Genomic DNA, 21,403 nt, shown 5'->3' with positions numbered 1-21,403 from the left:
AAGGAAAAAAAACAAGCAGACAACAAGCACACACATATATTTTAAATAGTTTTAAAAAAAGGAAGGCTTGAAGGCTTTTTTCTATAGCAGCAGTTGTTGTAGGAAGCAGTAAATGGAGAAGTGATGACAGACACCAGAGCCATATGGAACTTACCATAAGATGATTTTTGCATTGAGGTCTTCCCTGTATGGAAAAGGTGACCTAACATCGACTTGATCTTTTCCAACAGGATTTTGGTGAGAATCCACCTGGGTAGCCTCACAGACATTACTCCAGTCTGGCAGACCATCAATATCCACAAACTGGGAAGGAGCACCCAAGGGATCCATGGAACGGATGGAACAGCTTCTTTTCTCCTGTTAACTTGTCACACTCCACTTCTCAATGGAGTCTTGCAGGTGCTTAAAGGAAGGAAATCAAACCAGGTCACCAACTGTTAACAAAAAGCGATTCCCGTAGAGCCAGACCTTACACAAGACTGCAATGCAACTACAGCTAACAGAAATACGGAATTATCTCCAACTCAACTTCTCTTCCTTCCTCGTTTTGTCACCTCTATGACAAAGTGTGGAGAGTCTTATTGACAACTGGCTAGCTGAGAAGGGTCACGTAGACACCGTGCAGCTGACCGACTCCCACAACAAAGGACAAGGCAAACACTTTCTTTAGTAATGCATGACACAAAAAAAATAATCCACTTCCTTTGTTAACCTGGTCCTGAAAACATGGAAAGCAAATTCCCAAGCATAGAAAACACTACTTTGGACTATGTGGCAAGCAGGAGGAAAGTAGCATCTGGAAAGAGCCAAAGTATGGCCTATTGGCAGGGAAGTGGCCTCCATCACTCAAGGCCAGGGTGGATGGGCAGTCTGGTCTGATGGTTGGCAACCCTGCACATAGCAGGGGGGTTGAAACGAGATGATCATTGTTTCTATGATCACCTCTAAGAAGAAAAAAGAGAAACAAACCTAGCACCATGCCCTTAAAAAAACCCCTATCAAAAACAAACAGGAGAGGTGTCCACCCCAGTGCTACAACCCAGCTGTACAATCGTACCTTGAGTTCAATGAGCCCTGAAACACCGCTTAGTTCTTATTACCACGGAATTAGGTACAAAAACCCAAACAGGAGAACGACAGCGAAGATCTAAATCTGAATGCTGACCATCGAGCTTCCAATACTGCAACAGACTGAACTCCGCTATCTGACCTCTGTTACATGAAGAGCCGAGCCCTGCCCAGCTACCAGCAGGTAACAACACCGGGCTGCCTCGCTGCTGCTGAACCTCACTAGTGAATTAAACCCGCCCCAACACGCAGCTTATTCTCGATTTTCCATCCATAACAGCTTTGTCAAAACAGCAGCCGCACAACGGCGGTTTCGAAACAGGAATAAGGGAATACATAAGGGAAAGAAAAACCCCAAAGAAACAACAACAAAAAAAACACCCCATCGAAGCAGACCCCCACCACCAACCCAAACTCAGGCTGCAAGCAACAAAGGCAAGGCAACCACACCGCCCCCTCAGCTGCACCCCGCCGACCGACTCACCCGCGGGCCCCGCCGCGCCCGCACGGCCTGAGCCTGCCGTCCGGCCCCGCTTCCCCGACATCACCCAGGAAAGCGGAGCGGCCGCCCCACGCTTCCGCTTCCGTCCCCTCGCCCCACCCAGCTCTGACGCGCCTCCGGTGCCGGCCGTGCGCCGCGGACACGTGCGGCCTGCCGTATCCTCTGGCTCCGCCGCCATGGGGCTCACCCGGCAGTACCTGCGTTACGCGCCCGCCGCGGTCTTCGGGCTGGTGGGCAGCGCCAAGGGCAACGCCGCCTTCGTGACGCTGCGCGGCGAGCGGGGCCGCTGCGTGGCTGTGCCGGCATGCGAGCACGTCTTCGTGTGGGACGCGCGGAAAGGGGAGAAGGTGAGCGGGTGCGGCGGGCACGGCCATGAACTGCCTGCCTTCTGGGAGCGTTTGGACACCACTCTCAGGCGTAGGGTATTGAAGATGAGCAGAGGAGCTGATGGAGGCCTGATGGCGGCTGCAGCTCCTCACAGGGAGCGGAGGGGCAGCGCTGAGCTCTGCTCTGTGTGACAGCGACAGGGCCCGAGGGAACGGCATGGAGCTGTGCCAGGGGAGGGGCAGCTGGGGGTCAGGGACAGGGGCTGCACCACAGGGCGGTGGGCATGGAATGGGATGCACAGGGCTGTGGGCACGGCCCCCAGTACCAGAGTGCGAGGAGTGCTTGGACATCCCTCTCAAACAGAGTTTGGGATTTGGGTGATGCTCTGTGGAGCCAACAGTTGAATTCCCTTGTCAGGCCATTATCAGACCCTTCCAACTTGGGATGTTTTTTGATTCTGTTCTTTCTTTTGTGCATATGGCTCTGACGTACCATTTACCAATATTTCGTGTGTTTTGTCTCCTAAAAATCACAGGTCCTTATCCTTAAGGGTTCCAAGCACGAGGTCAGTTGCCTCCGCCCCTCTCCTGATGGGCTGAACTTGGCAGTTGGCTATGAAGATGGCTCAATCCGTATCTTCAGCCTGCTGAGCGGGGAAGCAAGCATTGCTTTCAATGGACACAAGGCTGCGGTCACAGCGCTGCAGTATGACCAGCTGGGGGGCCGGCTGGTGTCTGGCTCAAAGGTGAGCTCTGCACATTGGGAGGACAGCCCTCTCACAAAGGGAATGTTCTGTAGGGAATGTCGACCTGTACTAAAATGCTTCACATTTTAAGGAGCAGGGCATGGCCCTGGGCAACCTGGTATAATACCAGATCTGGGATTGATGGCCCTGCCTATGGAAGGAGAGGTTGGAACCCATGGGGTTCCAACCCAAGACATTGTATAATATGATATCTGTGATACTGTGATGGCACTGAGAGGATTTGAAGCTGTGAGACAATAGTAGCCTTAGGGAGTTTGAGACTGGGAGAATTTTGGGTGCAGAAGAAGGGTACTAGCAGAGCTGCTGAAAGTGAAGAAGATTGTGAGGTCAGTAGTAGCAAAAGTGACCCAAACCAGGACAGAGGTGCATTTATTGGTCTAAACACTCATCAAGGGAGGGACTGTCATTTGCATTCATCATCTTCAACATTACAATTCAGAGTGAGACAGCTTGCTTTCAAGTAGTTTCTTCAGTCTCATAGCAGATGTAGACGTTTTGTAGGGAGAAATATCGATCCCCTGGGGACACTTTATCTGTTCCAGGATACAGATGTTATTGTGTGGGATGTCATCAATGAGAGTGGTTTGTACCGGCTAAAAGGACACAAGGATGCTGTCACTCAAGTCCTTTTCTTGAAGGAGAAGAACCTGCTGGTCACCAGGTAAGCCAGGCTGAGTGTGGCAGTAAATTAAGACAATAATCATTTTTAATTGCTATATTTATGTTCTTGGTGCTGTAGCCTTTTGTATTTTTTTTTTCTAGAATCACAGCTTTTTCAGTGCTTTACCTGCTCAAAAGAGATGAGGTTGTTTTGCATCATAGAATGGTTTGGAAAAACAAATTTTGTATTTATTTGCAAGAAAATCGGCTCTAGCAAAGTTATGAGATACAAAAAAGTATTAATTGCTGTAGGGTGATACAGTGCAACATGTTTAAAGTTTTGCATTTCTTCAGCTTTTCTCAGCTGATGTAATACCATGCACTCCAGCAATCTTTGCTCGTGTCCTGAGGGTTTTGTTTTTGTTCTAGTGGCAAAGACACACTGGTGAAATGGTGGGACCTGGATACCCAGCATTGCTTCAAAACTCTAGTCGGACATCGGACTGAGGTAAAGAGGATGTGCATTGAGCCGTAGGGATGGAGGGGTTTTGCATTGCAGGTCATGGCTCACCTTATGTGCTTTTTTGCTCTCAGGGATTGTAAACTGGAACTCTGATGTATTTTTGGTAGTTATTAAACTTTAGGGAGGAGCAAATGAGAGACTTCCAAACTATCTGAGAACTGTTATCAACATACAGGGGTGACGGTTCAAATACAGGTATCCCTGTAGGAGCTCCCAGTTAGATCCAGTCTTCTTTAGGTTCCCGTTTAAATCAATCAATTAAGGATTCTCTGGTATTGTTATTATAGTCAAAGAAGCCATAAACCACTTTTTCTCATCGTGCTTTTGGACAGGTTTGGGGGATGGCTTTGGTATCTAAAGAGAAACGTCTGATCACTGGGACTGCTGACAGTGAACTGAGAGTTTGGGATATCACTTACATCCAGGAGGTAAGACATTCTCTCTGTAGCCCCTCACACTCTTGCCTAGGTGCTTATCTTTGGACTAAAATGGGTCGGGGGTGTGTTAAATCTGATTGCTGTTCTGGGAAACAGAACTGGTGTCTTTGCTGCCTGAAGGGTCCAGTAGCTGCTCTTGAGCTAGACTTTTGATGTCTTCTGTATTTTGAGCTTGCATGCGATGCTGCAAGAACTTCTAGAACAAGCTTTCCAGAGCGTGATCTTCTGGCCATCTGGATTACAGCTGGAGAAGACAGTACTGTGGGATGAGGAGGGCAGGACATGGAGCATTGGGTGCTTACAGGCATACTGTAGGCCACTGTTGTTGCTAGATATACTAATCACTTGTTGTTCCAGGGAGATGAAGCATGAATAAATTCAGAGATGGGAACTGATACACCATCGTTCTTGTGGTTTAAGTTATTTCTTATGGATTTTTGTCTGTGAACAGCTAGAAGACCCTGATGAGCCAGAATCCAAGAAAAGCAAAGGATCTTCACCAGGAGCAGAAAAAGACGATGAAGAGGATGAGGCCCTAGAGCTCGATGAGAGTCCTGAGGAGGTAAGCTCATTTTTTTTCATGCTGCCTGGGATGGTGCATATAATGCTGTTCACATTGTGCTGATTGCAGGGCCAACAAGAGTTTGAGAAGTGCTGATATGTTGCTTGTCTGTATTGAGTTTTTACACCAAGTGTCATATTTAGCCTGTTAGGGAAAATGTGTTAATTCTTGTTTCACTTGGTAATTTCTTCTTCAGCAGTAGTTGCTGCCCTCATCTACTTGTAGAACATGAGAAGTGTTTGCGTCAAAGCACATACTGATTTCTTTGCTCTCAATTTGGGGAAGGAGGGATTAGCAAGTCTCAGTCCTAACAAAGCTCTTTCATTAAGCAGCATGGGTATGAAATAGTAGCTAGTTGGCAGCTGCTGAGCTTAGTGTTCTCGCTTAATTTTGCATGTCAGTGAGTAGAAGTATAGAAACATGGGGGTCAGAGTGGCACCATCACAGCATAATGTCAGATGGGATTGTTCAAGGCCATTCCCACTTGTGCTGCTGGTGGAGACTTTATTCAGTCTGTCTTTCTGGGGAAAGTTTTTGGGATTTTTCTCTGACTTCAGACTGCTTGTAGTTATAGTAGATAGTGGGCCTTGTTAAAGAGCTTCTCTCAAAATAACTTTCTTCTTCTAATCCCCAGTTTTAGAGTCCTTTGCTTTTGCCTGTCCTTTGTCATCTTTGCATTTTTCTGGCAGAGAAGCTGTGCTCTGCTGCCTTTGCAGCATAGAAATTCAGCTTAATTTATTAAATTACTCTGTTTTGCAAGTGAAATCTTTTTAATTTGCAAGTTATTCTTCTGCTGAGGTTGTCAGTGATGTGTCTCTTGCATTTTACTTGAAAATAAAGGAGGTAATCTGCAACTCACACAGACGCAGGTTTTGTCCCTGGATTATCCTTGCTATCTGTTCTACCAGGACCTTGTAGGTTCATTCCCATGTCTGTTCCTCTTGACTTCCCCTCGAAGCAGGTTTCTCAGTTTGCCTGAGATCGCTTGGCCTTCCAGACCAGGGTTCTTTTTCTTTTCCTGTAGCGTCTCCTGAAGTGCAGTAAAGCTGGGTCCATCATGCGGGAAGGGAGAGATCGAGTAGTCACTCTTGCCACGGACCAAATGGGCAAGATTTTGGCCTGCCATGTAAGTAATGTGGAAACTCTGCTATGGAGTTACAGCCCTTGGACCTTGTAAGTTCCAGCCAAGGCTTTGCATGTATGTGACTGTTTGCTCTATCTCTAGGGGACAGATGCTGTTCTAGAAGTATTCTCTATCCTTTCTGAAGAGGAAATAAAGAAAAAATTGGAAAAGAAAATGAAGAAAGCAAAGAAAAAAGCCAAGTAAGCAATCTTCTGGGTGTATGAGGGTACTGCCTGTGCCCAGAAAACTCTTATCCCCTCAAGCAGCATGACACAATGGCTGAACTGCAAGCTACTGGTCATTCTGTCTGTGCCAGCTGTTGTATTTTAGGGATGCTGTTCTTGTGAATCTTTGTCACTTGTCTAAGCAATGTTTATTTACTAGCAGAGACTTTCCTTCTGAGTATTTCCCCTCCAAAAAAAAGGTAATGTGTGGAAGGAAATGGGCAGAAAATGTTTTGGGATTTTTTTTCCTTACTTCCACCTGATGTTCATATTTGCACTGCTTATGGTGTCAAATAAAACCTCTGATAGGATATACTGGAATGAGAGTTTCATATGAGAAGTCAGGGTGACCCTGATAGCTCATCTCCTGTTGTACAGCAGGCAGAGATTCAGATCAGAACTTTATGAAAGGCTTCTTTGTGTTAAATGTCTCTCAGAGTATCTTGGTACGTAATGACTGCTTCACAGGAGCCATTGAGGGAGCTCTGGCTCCACTGTAGAAGGTGAAGCACAGAGCAGATAGATACATTTGATTTTGGCAATGAATGAGGACTTTCTGGGAGTGGTATGAGGTGAGCAGAAACTGATCTCAGTCAAACTGTTGATGCTGTCTGTTTTTTATCCGTCTTTGTAATATGCCTTGTTAAATGCTTTGGCTGTATCCCAGAGGACGCTGCCTTTTCTGGGGACAATTTGTCTCCTTAGCATGCATAACAGCCTGAACTTAGCTGTCTTACTCTGTTCTTAAAAAACAATTTAGTGCTTCTGGATAACAGGGCAATTGTTTTCAGTGAGCTCAGTGGTTTCCTTGCGCTTTTCTCAGTCCCTGTCTTAGTTTGGCTTGTCTGTGCTGAGTTACCTGACATTATTTGATGTTTCTAGGCAGAAGTCTGAAGAAGATGAGCATACAGGGAATGTGGAGCTGAGCCTACAGGAGGAGATCCAGCGGGTCACTAACATCAGAGCTTCTGCTAAAATCAAGTAAGCGGAAATCCTGCTGACAAGGCTGGGCTGTGGTTGTAAAGCTGCTTGGAAAGAGCTCTGTAAAACTCATTATCATAGTATCATAGTATCATAGTATCATAGTATCGTGCGAGTTGGAAGGGACCTTAGAGATCATCGAGTCCAACTCCCGGGTTTCGAGCCTCCTGTGTAGCGAAGTGGCACTTCTACCCCTGCGCCACAGGGGGGATTCGAACCCAGGCCCTCCGGTGCCGCAAGCAGCAGCTTATACCACTGCGCCACTGGGGGCACAGGAGATGGAAGAAGCTTCCCCTTCAACATCTGTTCAACTTGGAGCTGAGTGGAGGGCTACCGTGATCTGCCAGTCCATTTCTGCCCCAAGTGGTGACCCTTTTGTAGTCCTCTGTGGCTTGCACTTGTTCATAGCATTCACTCTGTCCATATTCTTTCTCAGTTGTTTTTGATACTTGATTCCTCCAGCATTTTGTCTCCTGGCCCCTGTGTACAGCTCTAACCTAATCTGCCTTATCAAACAGGTCATTTGACATGATTATCTCACCAAAAGAAGAGCTGAAGATTGTGTTGCTGCTCCAGAACAACATCATTGAGTTACACACCCTGAACCTGTCAGCGCAGGTCCCGCAGGCTTTCCGTGCATCCAGGATAACCATTGGAGGCCACCGCAGTGATGTCAGGACATTAGCTTTTAGCTCTGATAATATTGCTGTTCTTTCAGGAGCTGCAGAGTCTGTAAAGATTTGGAACAGGTATGTTGTGCAGTTGTGTCAGTCCCCTCTGTACTGTACCTTTTTGTCTCATGGAACTTATGGATGCTGTGTTTGGAGATCCAGTGGTAAGGAAGAAGGAATGACAGAAAAATATAAAATAGTGTATTCCTTCCTTTATTAAGTAAAAGGAGTAAACAGAATAGCATGGTGATGCAGTATCTTCTGGTCCCAGCCAAAAAATAAGGTGTTGGAAGAGGCTGTTCTGTAACACGTCTCACTCAGCAGACCAGATTTGGTGTGAAAAGAGCTTTTGAACTCTTTGTCCACAGATCAACTTTGCAGTGTATCCGAACGATGGACTGTGAGTATGCGCTATGCTCACTCTTTGTCCCGGGAGACCGGCAGGTCATCGTTGGCACCAAGGTAAATAGTGTCTCCTCTGCACTCCTGACTCAGCCCAAGTCTGGGAGTATGTTCTGAAAACATCATTAAAGCAGCCTTACTGAAAATGTATTACATTTTTCTGGAGTATTCTGTTTTAGATGTAAAAACCCCTGTGGCAGTTAGTCTATTCTGTTCCCTGAGCCTTCATGTAGCTCCTATGGCTTGAGCTGGGGAGCTGAGGAGAGTTTTGGGAAGTCCCTGATCTCCATCAGGAGTTTGGCTATCCACGTAAGGAAGCTGTTTGTTCAGGAGTTGGGTAGCAGATGTGTTAGGAGCTGTCAGTGCCTGTTCAGAAGTGACTGCCTAGCTCAGAGAGCTTAAATGGAGCAAGAACTCCTCTGGTGCCGTTAAGGTGCTACTCTGTGTGTTGTGCAGCCAGGGAATATTTGCTCTGAGCTCTCCTCTACCTTTGGAGACTTGTTTTCCCATTAATACATTGCTACTCTGTCACTGCTGGAGCCTCAGCTCTGGTAGCTCAGACCTTTTGTCTCTGAACTCTGCTTTGAACAGTTTTAATATTTGCCATTTTTGGAGACCTGTCAAAGAGGTCAGGATCAGCTCTGTTTGCAGATCTGATTAATACTCTGTAAGTTGTTCTTGGGGTATATCATGAATATCATGAAGTTGGAGGGTCTGATTTGTCCTCTCTGATGTGTCTTTCTGCCCAGACAGGAAAACTGCAGCTATATGACCTGGCTTCTGGGAGTCTGATGGAGACGCTTAATGCCCATGATGGGGCTGTGTGGTCCATTGCTCTTTCACCAGACCAGGTAACTCAGCCAGCCTTGTAAACATCATCTGTTCCATGTCTTTTTGTGTAGCTCCTTCCTATAGTGCTGTATTTGTGCTACTGGTGTGAGCATGGGAATGTCATCATGGGAGGTGAAGGATGCAGCTGGTACCATCTAAGAACTTGAACTTGAACTGTGGATATATATGAAGTTTGAAATATCTCTCTGGTCTTGTATGGCATCACAGTGAGTCTTCAGGTTGAGGTGGGCCATCTTCATTGCCTCACCTGGCTTCTGTATGATTGAGTTCTGTATGATTCAACTTCCCCAGCAGGGTCTGTGTGTGCAGCAGGGCATGTTATTGATGTGTTCCAGCTGTGGAGAACTTCAGCCCTTTGTAGTCTGCTGTGGTGGCTGATTATCTAAAGGGTGACTATAAGAAAGGAGGGGGAAGACTCTTCAGTAGGGTCTGTTGTGATAGAAGAAGGGAAAATGGTTTCAAACCAGGAGAGATTTAGACTGGGTATAAAGAAAAGTTGTTTTTCACTATTATCCTCCATGTAGAACTTTCTGCTTCTTTGTAGTTTCAGCTTGCTGAGCTTTAACTCCCAGCTGCTGGACTTGCTAGCATGTTCACTTGCTGTTAACACAGTGATGTTTTTTCCTCTGTGTTGCACTCTTGAAGTGGCCATATTACCCATTTATCTGATGACTCTTATGCTAGACATCTCCTGTTTGTTTCTGCAGGATAAGTTTTCTAGGCTCTTAATCATTCTTGTTGTACTTCTTTATGGTACTGCAATCTTTTCTGTGCTGGTGGCCCTAGGATCTCAATGCATGTTGTAGTAGAAGTTATACCAGTGCCAAATGCACAAGTTAGCACCTTTTGAAGGACTTAGATAGCTCTTTTGACAACCTCTCAGCAGTGAGAATGTTTTAGGTAATAGTACACCATGTTCCTTAAAGCCCATTTGGGCACTGCATTGCAGTAGATGCAGTAGATGTATATGTTGAGCTTAAATCCTTGCTTCCCTACATGTATATCAGTGTCTGAAGGAAGGATGCGCGTAGGACAGAGGCAGGCTCTTCTAAGAGGCAGTGAGTACAAACTGCAACACAGAAGGTTCTTTCTAAACATCAGTAAGCACTTCATTGTTTTGATGCCAAAGCTCTGGAGTAGGTTGCCCAGAGGTGTGTGGAGTCTCCTTGTTGGAGGTCTTCAAAAGCCAACTCACTGTTCAGTGGTCTTGGGCACCCTGCTCTGGGTGTTCCTGCTTGAGCACAGGGATGAAACAGGTGGACCCAGAGGACCCTGCCTACTCAACCATGCTGTGATTCTATGAACTACAGCATTACTCTTAAGGGAAAGGGTAATTCCCATCATGTTATTTTTCCCTAAGCTTGTTTCAATTGAATTTAATTGTTTTAATTTTACTTCCTTTGTTTGATGAAATTGCAAGTGCCTGTTACTCCTGTTGAGTGTGCTCACAATTAATAGGCCTGCCTGCTTCTTCCTGAATCCTCCCTCATATTTCCAAAGTTGCTGAGCATGAATATTGACCATTTAGAGAGTACCTAGTTCTGCCTCATGAAAATCTTAGATTTGGTGAATGTGAAACCATTGATTTATGAATGTCTGGCACAAGTAGCTGCTTTTTACAGTCCCCTGAGTTTTTGGAGTCTTGTACTGTGGTTATGGTGCATGGCCTTTCCGTGAGCACAACAGATGAGAAATGTTTACTGAATCTACACACTTTCTGAGCCTTGCTGCTTAATGTCACTTAGAGCCATCTCTGGAAATGGTCTGTGTAGTTTTGTTTTTTCAAGTATTTTTCTCTATTGCTAGAATTCAGGTTCACGTTGGTTTGTACCAACTTTCACTTTTCTTCTCTTTGTTTATTATGCTTATCTTCATTTTCTTAAGCTAGAAGCTGCAATGTTGCTTTTAGTGGAATCAAAGCCATAGCAAGTAATAACCTGCCTGCGATTCATTTACTCAGTAGATTAAAACATATGGGACAGGTTTTACCCTTGTTTTTAATGTAAAAGTGCTCTCTTCTCCCTTCAGAAGGCTGTGCTTCTGATGATAATGAGGTGCTTGTGACTCGAGAACTGTGAGTGTCAGCTCATTCCCAAAATGCACTTCATTACCTACAGCTGAGATGACTTTCAGTTCCACAGTTGTAGTCCACGTCTTGCTTTACATTTGCTGTTCTCGTCTCAGATCTGCCTGCCAGAGCTCCTGAAACTGTTCTTGCTCAGCCAGTTGGTAATGAGTGTTCCAACCAGAGCAAGTGCTCCTGGTGGTGTCCTCCTAATCATAAAAGCTGTGGGAATGTGAGGCCTTTTTCAAAAACCTGATGTGTTGGCAGCTCATGTCTGCAGCATTTCTGTGTTACAGTGGAATTGATTTCATAATAACTTCGTTTTCCCTTGCAGCATGGTTTTGTGACAGGAGGTGCCGATAAATGTGTCAAATTCTGGGATTTTGAGCTTGTGAAGGATGAGAGCAGCATTCAGAAGAGGTGAGAAAAGAAACCATTGACTTCACTCAACTGCAGTATTTGTTCTCTTTGAGGTAGGCTTTTGCTTTTGCTGTGCACTACAAGAAGTGCCAATGACGTGTGCATGGAACACGTGGTGAAGAGTGTCAGTGTAGGGTTTCGTGGAGGTCTGTGAGGAAGGGAACTTCTTACATTGTGGTCTCCTGCTTGCATACAGTGTAACCTCTAACAGTGAAGTCTGTTAGCCTGCTGTGTCATGCTGATTTCCAATCCTGTCTCATTCAAATCCTAATAAGGAACAAGACGCTTGTTGTTAGGATTAGCCTGCTTTCCCATAGTGCAACGTTGGCATTGTATTCATGCCTTTTCTCAACTTGTTGGGGTAAGAGTATTTTTTTTTCCTCTTGTTACCAGGCTGTCCATGAAACAGGTGCGAATCTTGCAGCTGGATGAAGATGTTTTGTGTGTGCGGTACAGCCCCAACCAGAAACTGCTAGCTGTCTCTTTACTGGATTGCACCGTGAAGGTTTTCTACACTGACACGCTCAAGGTACGCGACTGTATGGACTGTGAGGCACTGATAATTATAGCCTGGAAGATGAGGAGTATGTTGGAAAAGTACCTGATTATTGTAGGATTCCAATAATAAGCAAAGAGGGACCTTGCATCCCACTTCACGTGCTTGCCAATAATACTAACAGAACCGTGGCTTGCTCATGCTGGGAAGAAAATATGTTTTAGCTGGAAAAGATTCTGAACCTACATCTGACAGGGTCACTCAAACTCTTCAGGCAGGATGGTATGCCAGAGCCATGTGGAACTGAAAGGATGGGGTCAATCAGTGTTGCATGTGGCTCTTAAGTTGAGCATAGCACAGGCCAAAACCAGGGAAGGAAAATCTTCCTTGTACAGTTTTAGGCAGCGTGGTGGTTTTGTGATTTGTACATGAGCATGAGGGAAATGACAAAAGATGTACCAGCAGTGAGAGATATGCAAAGAGAAACAGATGAACCGATGGGTGGTGTTGGTCAAAACCCAGTTAGTTCAGCTTGCTTGGGTTCTTTTATCTTCATCACAGTTCTGCCAACGTGGCATCGCTGCTACCTGTGTTCAGGGCAAGAGTGGTGCTGGAAGTTTAGTCCTCTTGAGAAAGAGCAGAACTAGCTCAGAGCCTGGCATTTTCACATGCATGTACCCAGCATGTCTAACTGAGACATCCTTTTTTTGCTTCAGTTTTTCCTGTCTCTGTATGGACACAAGCTGCCAGTGCTGTGCATGGACATCTCCTATGTAAGTATCATTATGGTTGTGCATATGCTGGAGGTGGGGCTATGCTGGTGTTAATGACTGTGTGAGCCTCTGCTGGCAGCAGTGCCTCTGGGGCAATGCTCTCCTGATGCCTCTCTGTTCCTGACTTAGTCAGCAGTTCCTTGATAAGACACAGCAAGCCCCTCCTGATCATGCAGTCCTGTGCTCAGTGGGAAAGGTCATGGAGTAGTGGTTATTACAGAACTGAACTGGGCATTATGTAAGGAGTAGATACTAAAGTGCTGCTGTGTTTCCCTTAATCAGTACAGCACACTCTGCTGAAGTTATTAGCTACCTTTGTGGGGTCTGAATTCTTTGATAGTGAGTGAGCAAGCAGTGCTGAGATGGAGCAACATCTTGCCTGTTTGTCCTTGGGCCACAGTAGCCTTGTAGTGAAGCTCTTTGGATTGCAAAAATTAAGCTGTAGCTAAGATCTTAAGTGCCTGTGGTAGTTCAGAAAACAGTCAGAGTCAGGGTGCTTTCTGTGGGCTGTCTGTCAGTACTACAGGGGTGCGCCTTGCTAAGGAGAGAGGAGATGGAGGGATCAGGAGGGCATATTTCAGGAGACAGTGCCTTGGCACTGCTTAGTCCATTGATGATTCCCGGTAGGGCTGCCAGCCAGCTGCACACACCATCCTCTGCATCTCTCTGTAGGATGGGGCTCTGATTGCAACTGGATCTGCCGACAGGAATGTGAAGATTTGGGGCTTGGATTTTGGGGACTGTCACCGTTCTCTCTTTGCCCATGATGACAGGTTGGTCAAATACTACAGCATCTTTGGGTTGTGGGCTGCTTTGTTGTTTGAGGGGCTGTGATGCAGCAGTGAGCTTTTTGTCCTGTGCAGTGGGGGGAAGCCATCAGAAGTGTTCCCCAAGTGGGTGAATTTGAGTCTTTGCTACCTTTGCTGCAAGGTCCCCCCTGTATTAGCACCAAACCTGTGAGCTCAGCTTTCCACAGAGAGTCCAAGACAGTGGGACACAAGCACAGAGGTGATTAGGGCTGTCTGGTAACTGCTGAGATCACAGGGTTCTTGTGCCAAACCTCACTGTCTGCATTGGATGCTCCTGCCCTCTGGTGCTGTTTGTCCCAGGCCAGAATTTGATCACTGTAGTGTAGGCTGGTGTCAGAAGGCATTTCCCAGCGGTAAGTGGTGATGAGGGCTACAGGGTTTTGGAATATACTGCTGTCTACTATACATGTATGTTTTGAGGTCCCTTTCTCACCTGTTTTTTTACCTTCCCAGTGTGATGTATCTCCAGTTTGTGGCCAAATCCCATCTCTTCTTCACCGCTGGGAAGGACAACAAGATTAAGCAGTGGGATGCAGATAAATTTGAGCACATCCAGACACTGGAGGTAGGAAATTTTGAAGGCTCTTGAAATGAAGCACTATTGCTGTGTGAGTGGCACTTTCCTCAGGAGCTGGGAGATGTTGTTCATGTCTTACATTTTTTCTCTACTTGTAGGGGCATCACCAGGAGGTGTGGTGCTTGGCACTCAGTCCCAATGGAGACTATATAGTGTCAGCATCCCATGACAAGTCCCTGCGCCTCTGGGAGAGAACAAGGGAACCTCTTATCTTGGAGGAGGAAAGGGAGATGGTGAGTTGCATTCTTCATCCCAAAGACAGCTTCCAGATTTCTTTTTGGCCCATCAGACAGATTCCTCATTTTTCACTGTGGATGAGTCTGGCTCCACGCTTGGCAGGCTTCCTTATCACTAACCACAGCCTGGTGCTGAGATGCCTGGGTTGACTGCCATCTTCTGCATGATTGCACTGTTGTCTTGAGCTGTCTGTACACAGCAGCACAGGTATTGGTGGTGCTCTTCTGCCTGTGCTGCATTGCAGATGCCTGACTAATTTGCTCTCTGCTGTGCTTCTGTCCCACTTCCCAGACTTTCTTCTGTGGTTACGATTTTTTATGTCTTTGTTGGCAATAGTCAACAAGCCTGGGGCAGTGGAAGCATTTTTACACACCCCTATTGGAAAATTAGCCTGGGACAGTTTGTAACTCTTACTGTATCCCACAGAGGAGTCTGTCTCTGTATCCCATTCTTACAGTTCTCAAGCATCAGTGAGGGAAGGACACACATGCAGAGCAGGAATGTTTAAGAAATGTGCAATAGACTGTTCTTTTCCTGGCCTATTTGCAAAGTGACTCATAGGCAGTGTCTTGATGCAGTGACTGGCATGCTGCAAATGATGGTACTAACAGGAAAGAGAGTTCCTTTTCTAGATAAGAAAAGCATGTTCTGGGTCAAGTTTAAATAACAAAGTGGGCAGGAATATACTAGTAGTGATGGAGCCCTATGAACATGAGATGGTGGGAAGGAGGCTCTTTTCTCTTGTGAGCTAGGACAGCCCTGTGAATTCCCTGAGCTTGTTTCTTTTGTGCTTCATGCCAAGTAGAAAGTCCAGCACTGAATTGCCGGTGTCTTAGTCCCAGCCTGATGGGCTGTCTGCAAGCTGTTCTTGCATCTAGTTTGGAGACCCTGATTTTTTTCAGTCTTTTCAGCCTAAGTTCTCCATGGGGTAGGAACCAGGGGCAAGCAGATATTGCACTGATGTTGTTGATCTCTCATCATTGGTCCTGGCTTTTGCACAAGGCTGCAAGAAGCTGCAGACTTTGTTGCAATACCAGTCCGGAAGAAACTTGTACCCTTACTAGCTGCCTGCTCACCAATGTTAATACATTGTGTTCTCTTCACTGTAGCAACGAGAAGCTGAATATGAAGAAAGTGTGGCAAAGGAAGAGCAACCTGTGGTGAGTTGTACCATCTGAGTGTGTCAGTCTGACTGTACAGACCTCCTTCCTAAGTCTAGAACTTCTTCAAGAGACACAGAAGAAGTGTCCAGGGGACTTGTGATTCATTTGCTTTGAGAATTTGCATGGAGGAAGATTTCCCAGAACTCTGATACTGGCTCACATGATTTTAGGAGTGCGTGGTGCTGGCCAAACTGCCACACAGGACTGTGGATACCAAATATCTCCCCTGTTTGCATCCACACAAGCTCCGGGGTGAGAGTGGGCTGCCTTCTGACAGCTGCTTTCAGGTCCATGTGGTGCAGGGTGGGTGGGAAAGCCTGATCCATCCTGCACAGACATTGGGGTTGTGTTGTTGACAGTTCTGACTCTGAGCAGATCACTCAGCCTCTGTTGGTCAGAGAACTGTGCTTATTTGCCTCCCAGTGCTCTGAGATAGCACAGTGCCTCTGGTCCTAAGCAAAAGCTATGCACTCGAAGGCCTGCGTTTCTTCAGACAAATGGCAAGTTTAGGGAACGGAGCTGATGTTTTGGGATAAGATGCAGCGGTGCCTCTGTGTGTGTATTTGCTTCTCAGCTGCTGCAGGAGAAAACTGCAAACTGTGTTTTGTAGGTGGCTGGAGAGACACAAGGAGAGACGGGACTCGCAGGGAAGAAGACTATTGAAACCATCAAAGCGGTAAGATTGCATGGGTCACCCAGCATTGCTTTGTGCCTTATCAGTTTCTCAGAGCGGGGGTGTCACAGGGTCAGAATATCAGTCTGAAGTTGAGTAATCTATGCTATTCCATGAATGAAGAAGATCAGAGGAGTTGCTCTGTGAGATATGAAGGAGCAGAATCACCTCTGCCTCCAAGAGCAGTCTGTCCTCTGGAGAGAGCTGAAGCTGCAGCAGAGTGCAACCTAGGCAGCTGGGAGTGTGGATGGTGTTTGACTCCTTCAGGACACGACTGATGTGCTCAAAGTAGCAGCATGGTTTGGAATAAAAGTTACTTTCTGAGAGGGGTGTCCTGAGATGCGTCAAGTCAGCCCCTTTGATTCCTCCTGCATTTGTCCAGCTGGACATGAACTGTGCTTTGTGTTCTGTTCCTGTGCTGCACAGGCTGAGCAGATCATGGAAGCTATCGAGCTGTATAGAGAAGAAATGGCAAAACTGAAGGAGCACAAAGCCATATGTAAAGCTGCTGGAAAAGAGGTAAATGACTGAGCAAAGTACCATTCGCAAGGTGTGTGGGTGTATCTTTCCAACTCTAGCATCTTGGTGGAAAGGTTCAGCATGCACATAAAGGCAGGACAGCTGGAAGGAGCAGAGATTTGCTGAGATCATACAGAGAACAGATGGCACTGTACCCTGAGGCATGGCTAGTGGTGTGTTCTTTCTGAGGATCTTTATATTCAAAGTCACAGTAAGAAGTAAGTTTTGTCCCTGAAAACTGTGCTACTGACTATGCTCCCATCCCATTGCCTGTTCTTTGCCTTCATCTCAACACTTCTTGCTAAACAAGGCTCTGTCATATATGTGACAGTAAGAAGTGGAAAAAAAATAGGTAAATACTTTGAGTTATTCACACATGTCTGAGAACTAGGTTGTCTTGCAACTGCAAGTGAGGCCTTCAGTGGGGTTCTGAAAAGGGAAGACATTGCATAAAAGCTGTCTTCTACTGTGGTTTTTTTTTTCCACTGTGAATATGGGTTTTTCACTGTTTAAGTTCTTTACTATGGGATTGATGAGGTGCTGGTACAGGCTGCCCAGAGAGGCTGTGGGTGCCCCATCCCTGGAGGTGTTCAAGGCCTGGTTGCATGGGGACCTGGGCAGCCTGGTCTGGTATTAAATGTGGAGGTTGGCAGCCCTGCCTGTGGCAGAGGGGTTGGAGATTCATGATCCCTGAGATTCCTTCTAACCTGGGCCATTCTGTGAATAACCTGCCTCACCCTAACTCATTCTGTGTCTCCAGGTTCCCTTTCCTGCCAATCCCATTCTACGTGCCTATGGAAATATTACAGTAAGTGGAAAGCCCAGGCCCCGGGTCATGTGCTGTCATCAACTGGAATGAGGCTGTTTGATTTGCTGGCTGAGCAAGAACACTGGATTGCTTTGGGAAGACAGGATTTATGCAAAATGAACATAGTGTATATTTTTACTTGTATTTATTTGATGCATTTGTAATGAAAGTAAAGCAGCCGAACATAACCCCAGTGGTAACCTTGACCTTATTAGGTAGAGTTGGAGCAGGTTGTTATGGCTCCTCTTAAGTTATGGGAAGCTAGTTCAGATTTTCCTATGCATGCTTCTGGCAAGAGGTTGTGGTTGCCATGCTATAGCATATTCAGGGGAGCTGTGCCATCAGATATAAAATGTCCCAGCCTCCAGTGGAATGGATAGTTGAGAACCAATGTCATTGTGCACCCCTGGCCATTTGACATCTGTAAGCGCTTAACCAGAACCATTCTCCCCCCTTCCTTTGTAAATACAGGCATATGGAACTGCAAAGTAAATAGATCTAACAGGGGTGAGTGAAATCTTGTGGCTTAGTAGTAGCAAATGTTTTGCTTTGTATAGAGAAAGTTCTTGAGGAATGCCCAGGTGCTGGGTAAAAACACTGACCAGTTAAGACACATTCCGTTATGTGGTGAGCATTTACTGTGTCAAGGATTTATCCATCTCGCAAGGTGTGATTGCCTGTTTTTAACTGGCCAAAATGAGCCTTAAGGCACATGTTTGTCTTGTCTTGGAATGTTTCTTGATGTGCAGAGCTGGTGTCTTTCCTCTGTTACAGCCTTCTGAGTATGTGCTAGAAGTTTTCAAGAAGGTCAAGTCAAGGTGAGTTCCAAGAGCTGAACAGGCTTGTGCCAAAGACTTGGATTGGGGTCCTGTGTTGCACTCCTGTGCTGAGTGGGTGGTGTTGAAGAGTCTGAAGGTTACTCTTTGGCAGCCTTTTATGGAGCATGTGTGGAACTGGGGAGTGGGAATTTGTCCATGAGGAGTATTCAGTGAAGCTCGTGTATGGGGGTTGGCTGCCTGGAGATATGTGTATGTGAAAAGGAACTTGGGGATGCTGAGGATGGAAGGCTTTGCCCCCTCTTTGTGTCAGAAGATGCCTGCTGCCCTGTGCTTTGTGGGCAGGTGCAGACCAACAGTGGGGAGCATTCAGCACAGTTTTTGCGTCAGAACATTCCCACATGGAAACATTTCTTGCTTATCTATAGTTCTGCAGTAGCTGAGACTATTGTTACCATCCCTTTGCTTTTTCTTAGTGAGCTGGAAGAGTCTCTCCTGGTGCTACCCTTCTCCTATGTTCCTGACCTACTCAGACTGTTCAATGAACATATTCACTTGGGTGCAGAAATAGAACTCCTGTGTCGTGCTCTCCTCTTCCTGCTCAAGTGAGTCTTTGATCTGCCCACACAGGTCTGCTGGTCTAAGTTCAGCTGTCATTACTGTCCAGATCTTGAATGCAAGGAAGGCTTTGGTCAGTAGTGGGTCTGCCTGTTCCTCAGGGGCCCTCTATAGTGTGTGTCATGAACTCACTGTGTGCCACTTATGTGAAAAGAAAGGTGCTCATTGCTCTTGTGTGGCACTGCCTTGGGACAGCACAAGAGCTGGGGAATATACTCTTCCTCTTGAATCTCTAAAGACTATGTGATGTGCTGTGAACATGTGCAGCATAAGGCGTGTGGGGAAAAATTGGACTGTTTCTTAAGTTTCTGGCTCTGAAGCTCCTGGGAAGCCACCCTGGGAATAAAGAAGAGGTCTCTTGGGAATAAAGATGTGGGAAATGAGGAACTGTTGCATTCCTCAGCTGCAGCTGAGTGGGCTAAACAGGATGCAGGGTGCTGACATGTCTGTGTTGATGCCAGTTGCTGGTCCTGTCTTTGTTCCCAGGATACATTTTGGGCAGATAACAAGCAACCAGATGCTGGTGACAGTGATAGAAAATCTGAAGAAAACCACCATCTCCAGAGTCAGTGAGACCAGGGTGAGTGTTGCTGTCTCTCCTTCCCCAGAGTCTGGAACAGCAGTATTGGTCAATGTCTGGAAGCATTTGTGGTCTAGTAGGAAAGCTGTCTGGGAGTCTAGAGCCCATTCTCCTGATGTGACACTATGCAGTGATGATCCTACGTGCACTCTTCCTTCTTGTCCCTTCTTAACTTAGGCTTTTTGTTGATCCATGTAATTGTGCTTTGGGTCTCCAGTAAAGGTGGGAACTAAATTAACTCTGATTTTATTTGGCTTCTTGTGGGCTACAGATCTTTTAAATAGACTTCCCAGGAATGTCTTCAGATGGTTGTCATCAACTTGTTTTTCAGGAAATAGTGGATTATAGCTATTTTTAACAGAGGGGAACAGAGTGCAGGTTGTTCCCCTGCTCAGATGAAATTAACATTTAAGTATTGTTGCCTTAACTAACTGTGGGAGATTGTCTTGCTTTCATCATCTCTCAGTAGAGAGTGGCCAGAGTATCACCTGTTCCAGGCAGCTTGTTCCTCTTAACAAGCTGGAGATGTGCCCAACAGTGCGGTGCTTGTCTGTTTCAACAGGACGTGCTGGGATTCAACATGGCAGGGCTCCAGTACCTCAAGAGGGAGATTGAGGCCAAGGATGAGGTCATGTTTTTTGCTGATGCTACAGACCGTTTTGAGGAGAAGAAGAGGAAGAGGAAGAAGAAAGAGAAAATGATTCTCACAGTGGTTTAGCATTTGCTGCCCGGGACAGCTGGATGGCATCATGTAACCTTAGTGCTGGCCATGGACCTATTCTTGTAGCTGAACATCTCTGTGATGTTTGGTGACTGGAACAAAGCTGGTCCCTTCTCTGTGTGGGACAGCCAGCCTTGCCTGGGACAGTGCCAATGCAGGTTGATCATATCTGCCCAATGAGATGAGCTGTCTGTGCTCTGCTCTGTATGTGTTTCAGCTGTTCCTGAGGTGGCTGTGAAAAGTCAATGCCTTTCCTCTAGCAGATAGAATTGGAAGTTGGTTTCTTCTCCAGAAGAGATCAGCCTGCTGGCAGTGTGCTAACTGAACAGGGTGAATCAGGCTGCTGGTCGGACTTTGCCCTGTCCCTGTGAGGCAGCTGGCAACATCCTCTGCTGCTTTGACACCTGCTGATGGCTTGTGGAGGTGCTCAGAGGCTGGGGGCAAGGCTTTGAGACTTCAGAAGTCATCTCCAACCACTAACTTTTTAGTGGATTGGAGGAAACACTGTGCTCTATTAAATAACGTTTATATATGCTTTATCAAACAACTTTGTCCATGGAATTTTGTCCTGATATTTTTCTAGTAAATCCTTGACTGTCTCATTCTGTTTTATTGGTTCTTAAGTAATTTTATTTTTCCTTCCAGAAAGTAACATCTGTGGGAGAAATTGAAAGGGCTGCAGTGAAGGACTGTGCTCTTCTGAGCAACTGGCAGATGAAGCATGAGAAGGGTTTGGTAGTTGTTGTGGGGGCTGCTTCTGGGGCACTTTGTTCTGAAAAATAATAATACATTTAGACTGGCAGGTCTGACTCAGGTTCTTAAAGCCCGTTTTCTTTCTAATGTGAACTTCATCTGAGTTTTTAATTGCATCCAAGTTGTTATTGACTGTCCAGTCTCTGACTTATGTTCTCTATAATAGTGGAAGCTACTGTTTAATCCCTAGTTATGATCTTCTCAGTCACCATGAAGTGATGGAAGAACAAGTCATCTGCACGTGCTGGGGAAAACTTCCTATTTCTTAGAATTTCAGGTACTGGAAAAAGGATGAAGCAGAGGAAAGCAAACCATTGGAAATAAATGCACTTAAAAAAATGCAGAACTGCACTTAACAGTAAGAGTAAGGTATCTCC

The 21,403-nt window shown here is 46.0% G+C and overlaps 2 protein-coding genes across 3 annotated transcripts in view; one reads left to right on the top strand and one right to left on the bottom strand.

Moving 5' to 3' along the window:
- The window catches only part of GDAP2 (ganglioside induced differentiation associated protein 2), a 20,554-nt gene extending 18,866 nt beyond the window's left edge, over window positions 1-1,688 (bottom strand). For both annotated transcript variants that reach the window (XM_072345286.1, XM_072345294.1), the window contains exons 1-2: window positions 1,553-1,688; window positions 155-402 (exon numbers count right to left, since the gene is read on the bottom strand). In XM_072345286.1, coding sequence (XP_072201387.1) covers window positions 155-330 — 176 coding nt within the window. In that variant the 5' untranslated portion in view covers window positions 331-402; window positions 1,553-1,688. The remainder of the gene's footprint in view (window positions 1-154; window positions 403-1,552) is intronic.
- WDR3 (WD repeat domain 3) lies at window positions 1,563-21,403 on the top strand. The gene is made up of 26 exons (XM_072345276.1): window positions 1,563-1,917; window positions 2,433-2,642; window positions 3,206-3,324; window positions 3,693-3,771; window positions 4,119-4,214; window positions 4,675-4,785; window positions 5,810-5,911; window positions 6,011-6,108; window positions 7,015-7,113; window positions 7,632-7,862; window positions 8,153-8,246; window positions 8,936-9,037; window positions 11,438-11,523; window positions 11,917-12,052; window positions 12,736-12,792; window positions 13,465-13,565; window positions 14,055-14,166; window positions 14,277-14,411; window positions 15,525-15,575; window positions 16,189-16,254; window positions 16,678-16,770; window positions 17,531-17,578; window positions 18,353-18,396; window positions 18,831-18,959; window positions 19,459-19,552; window positions 20,115-21,403. Exons 1-26 carry the CDS (start codon window positions 1,747-1,749, stop codon window positions 20,268-20,270), a joined length of 2,820 nt encoding a protein of 939 aa, XP_072201377.1. The 5' UTR covers window positions 1,563-1,746; the 3' UTR covers window positions 20,271-21,403.

The sequence above is a fragment of the Excalfactoria chinensis genome, chromosome 1 (genome assembly GCF_039878825.1).
Source record: "Excalfactoria chinensis isolate bCotChi1 chromosome 1, bCotChi1.hap2, whole genome shotgun sequence".
NCBI classification, from domain to species: domain Eukaryota; kingdom Metazoa; phylum Chordata; class Aves; order Galliformes; family Phasianidae; genus Excalfactoria; species Excalfactoria chinensis.
This window is presented reverse-complemented; position numbering and strand designations above follow the sequence as displayed.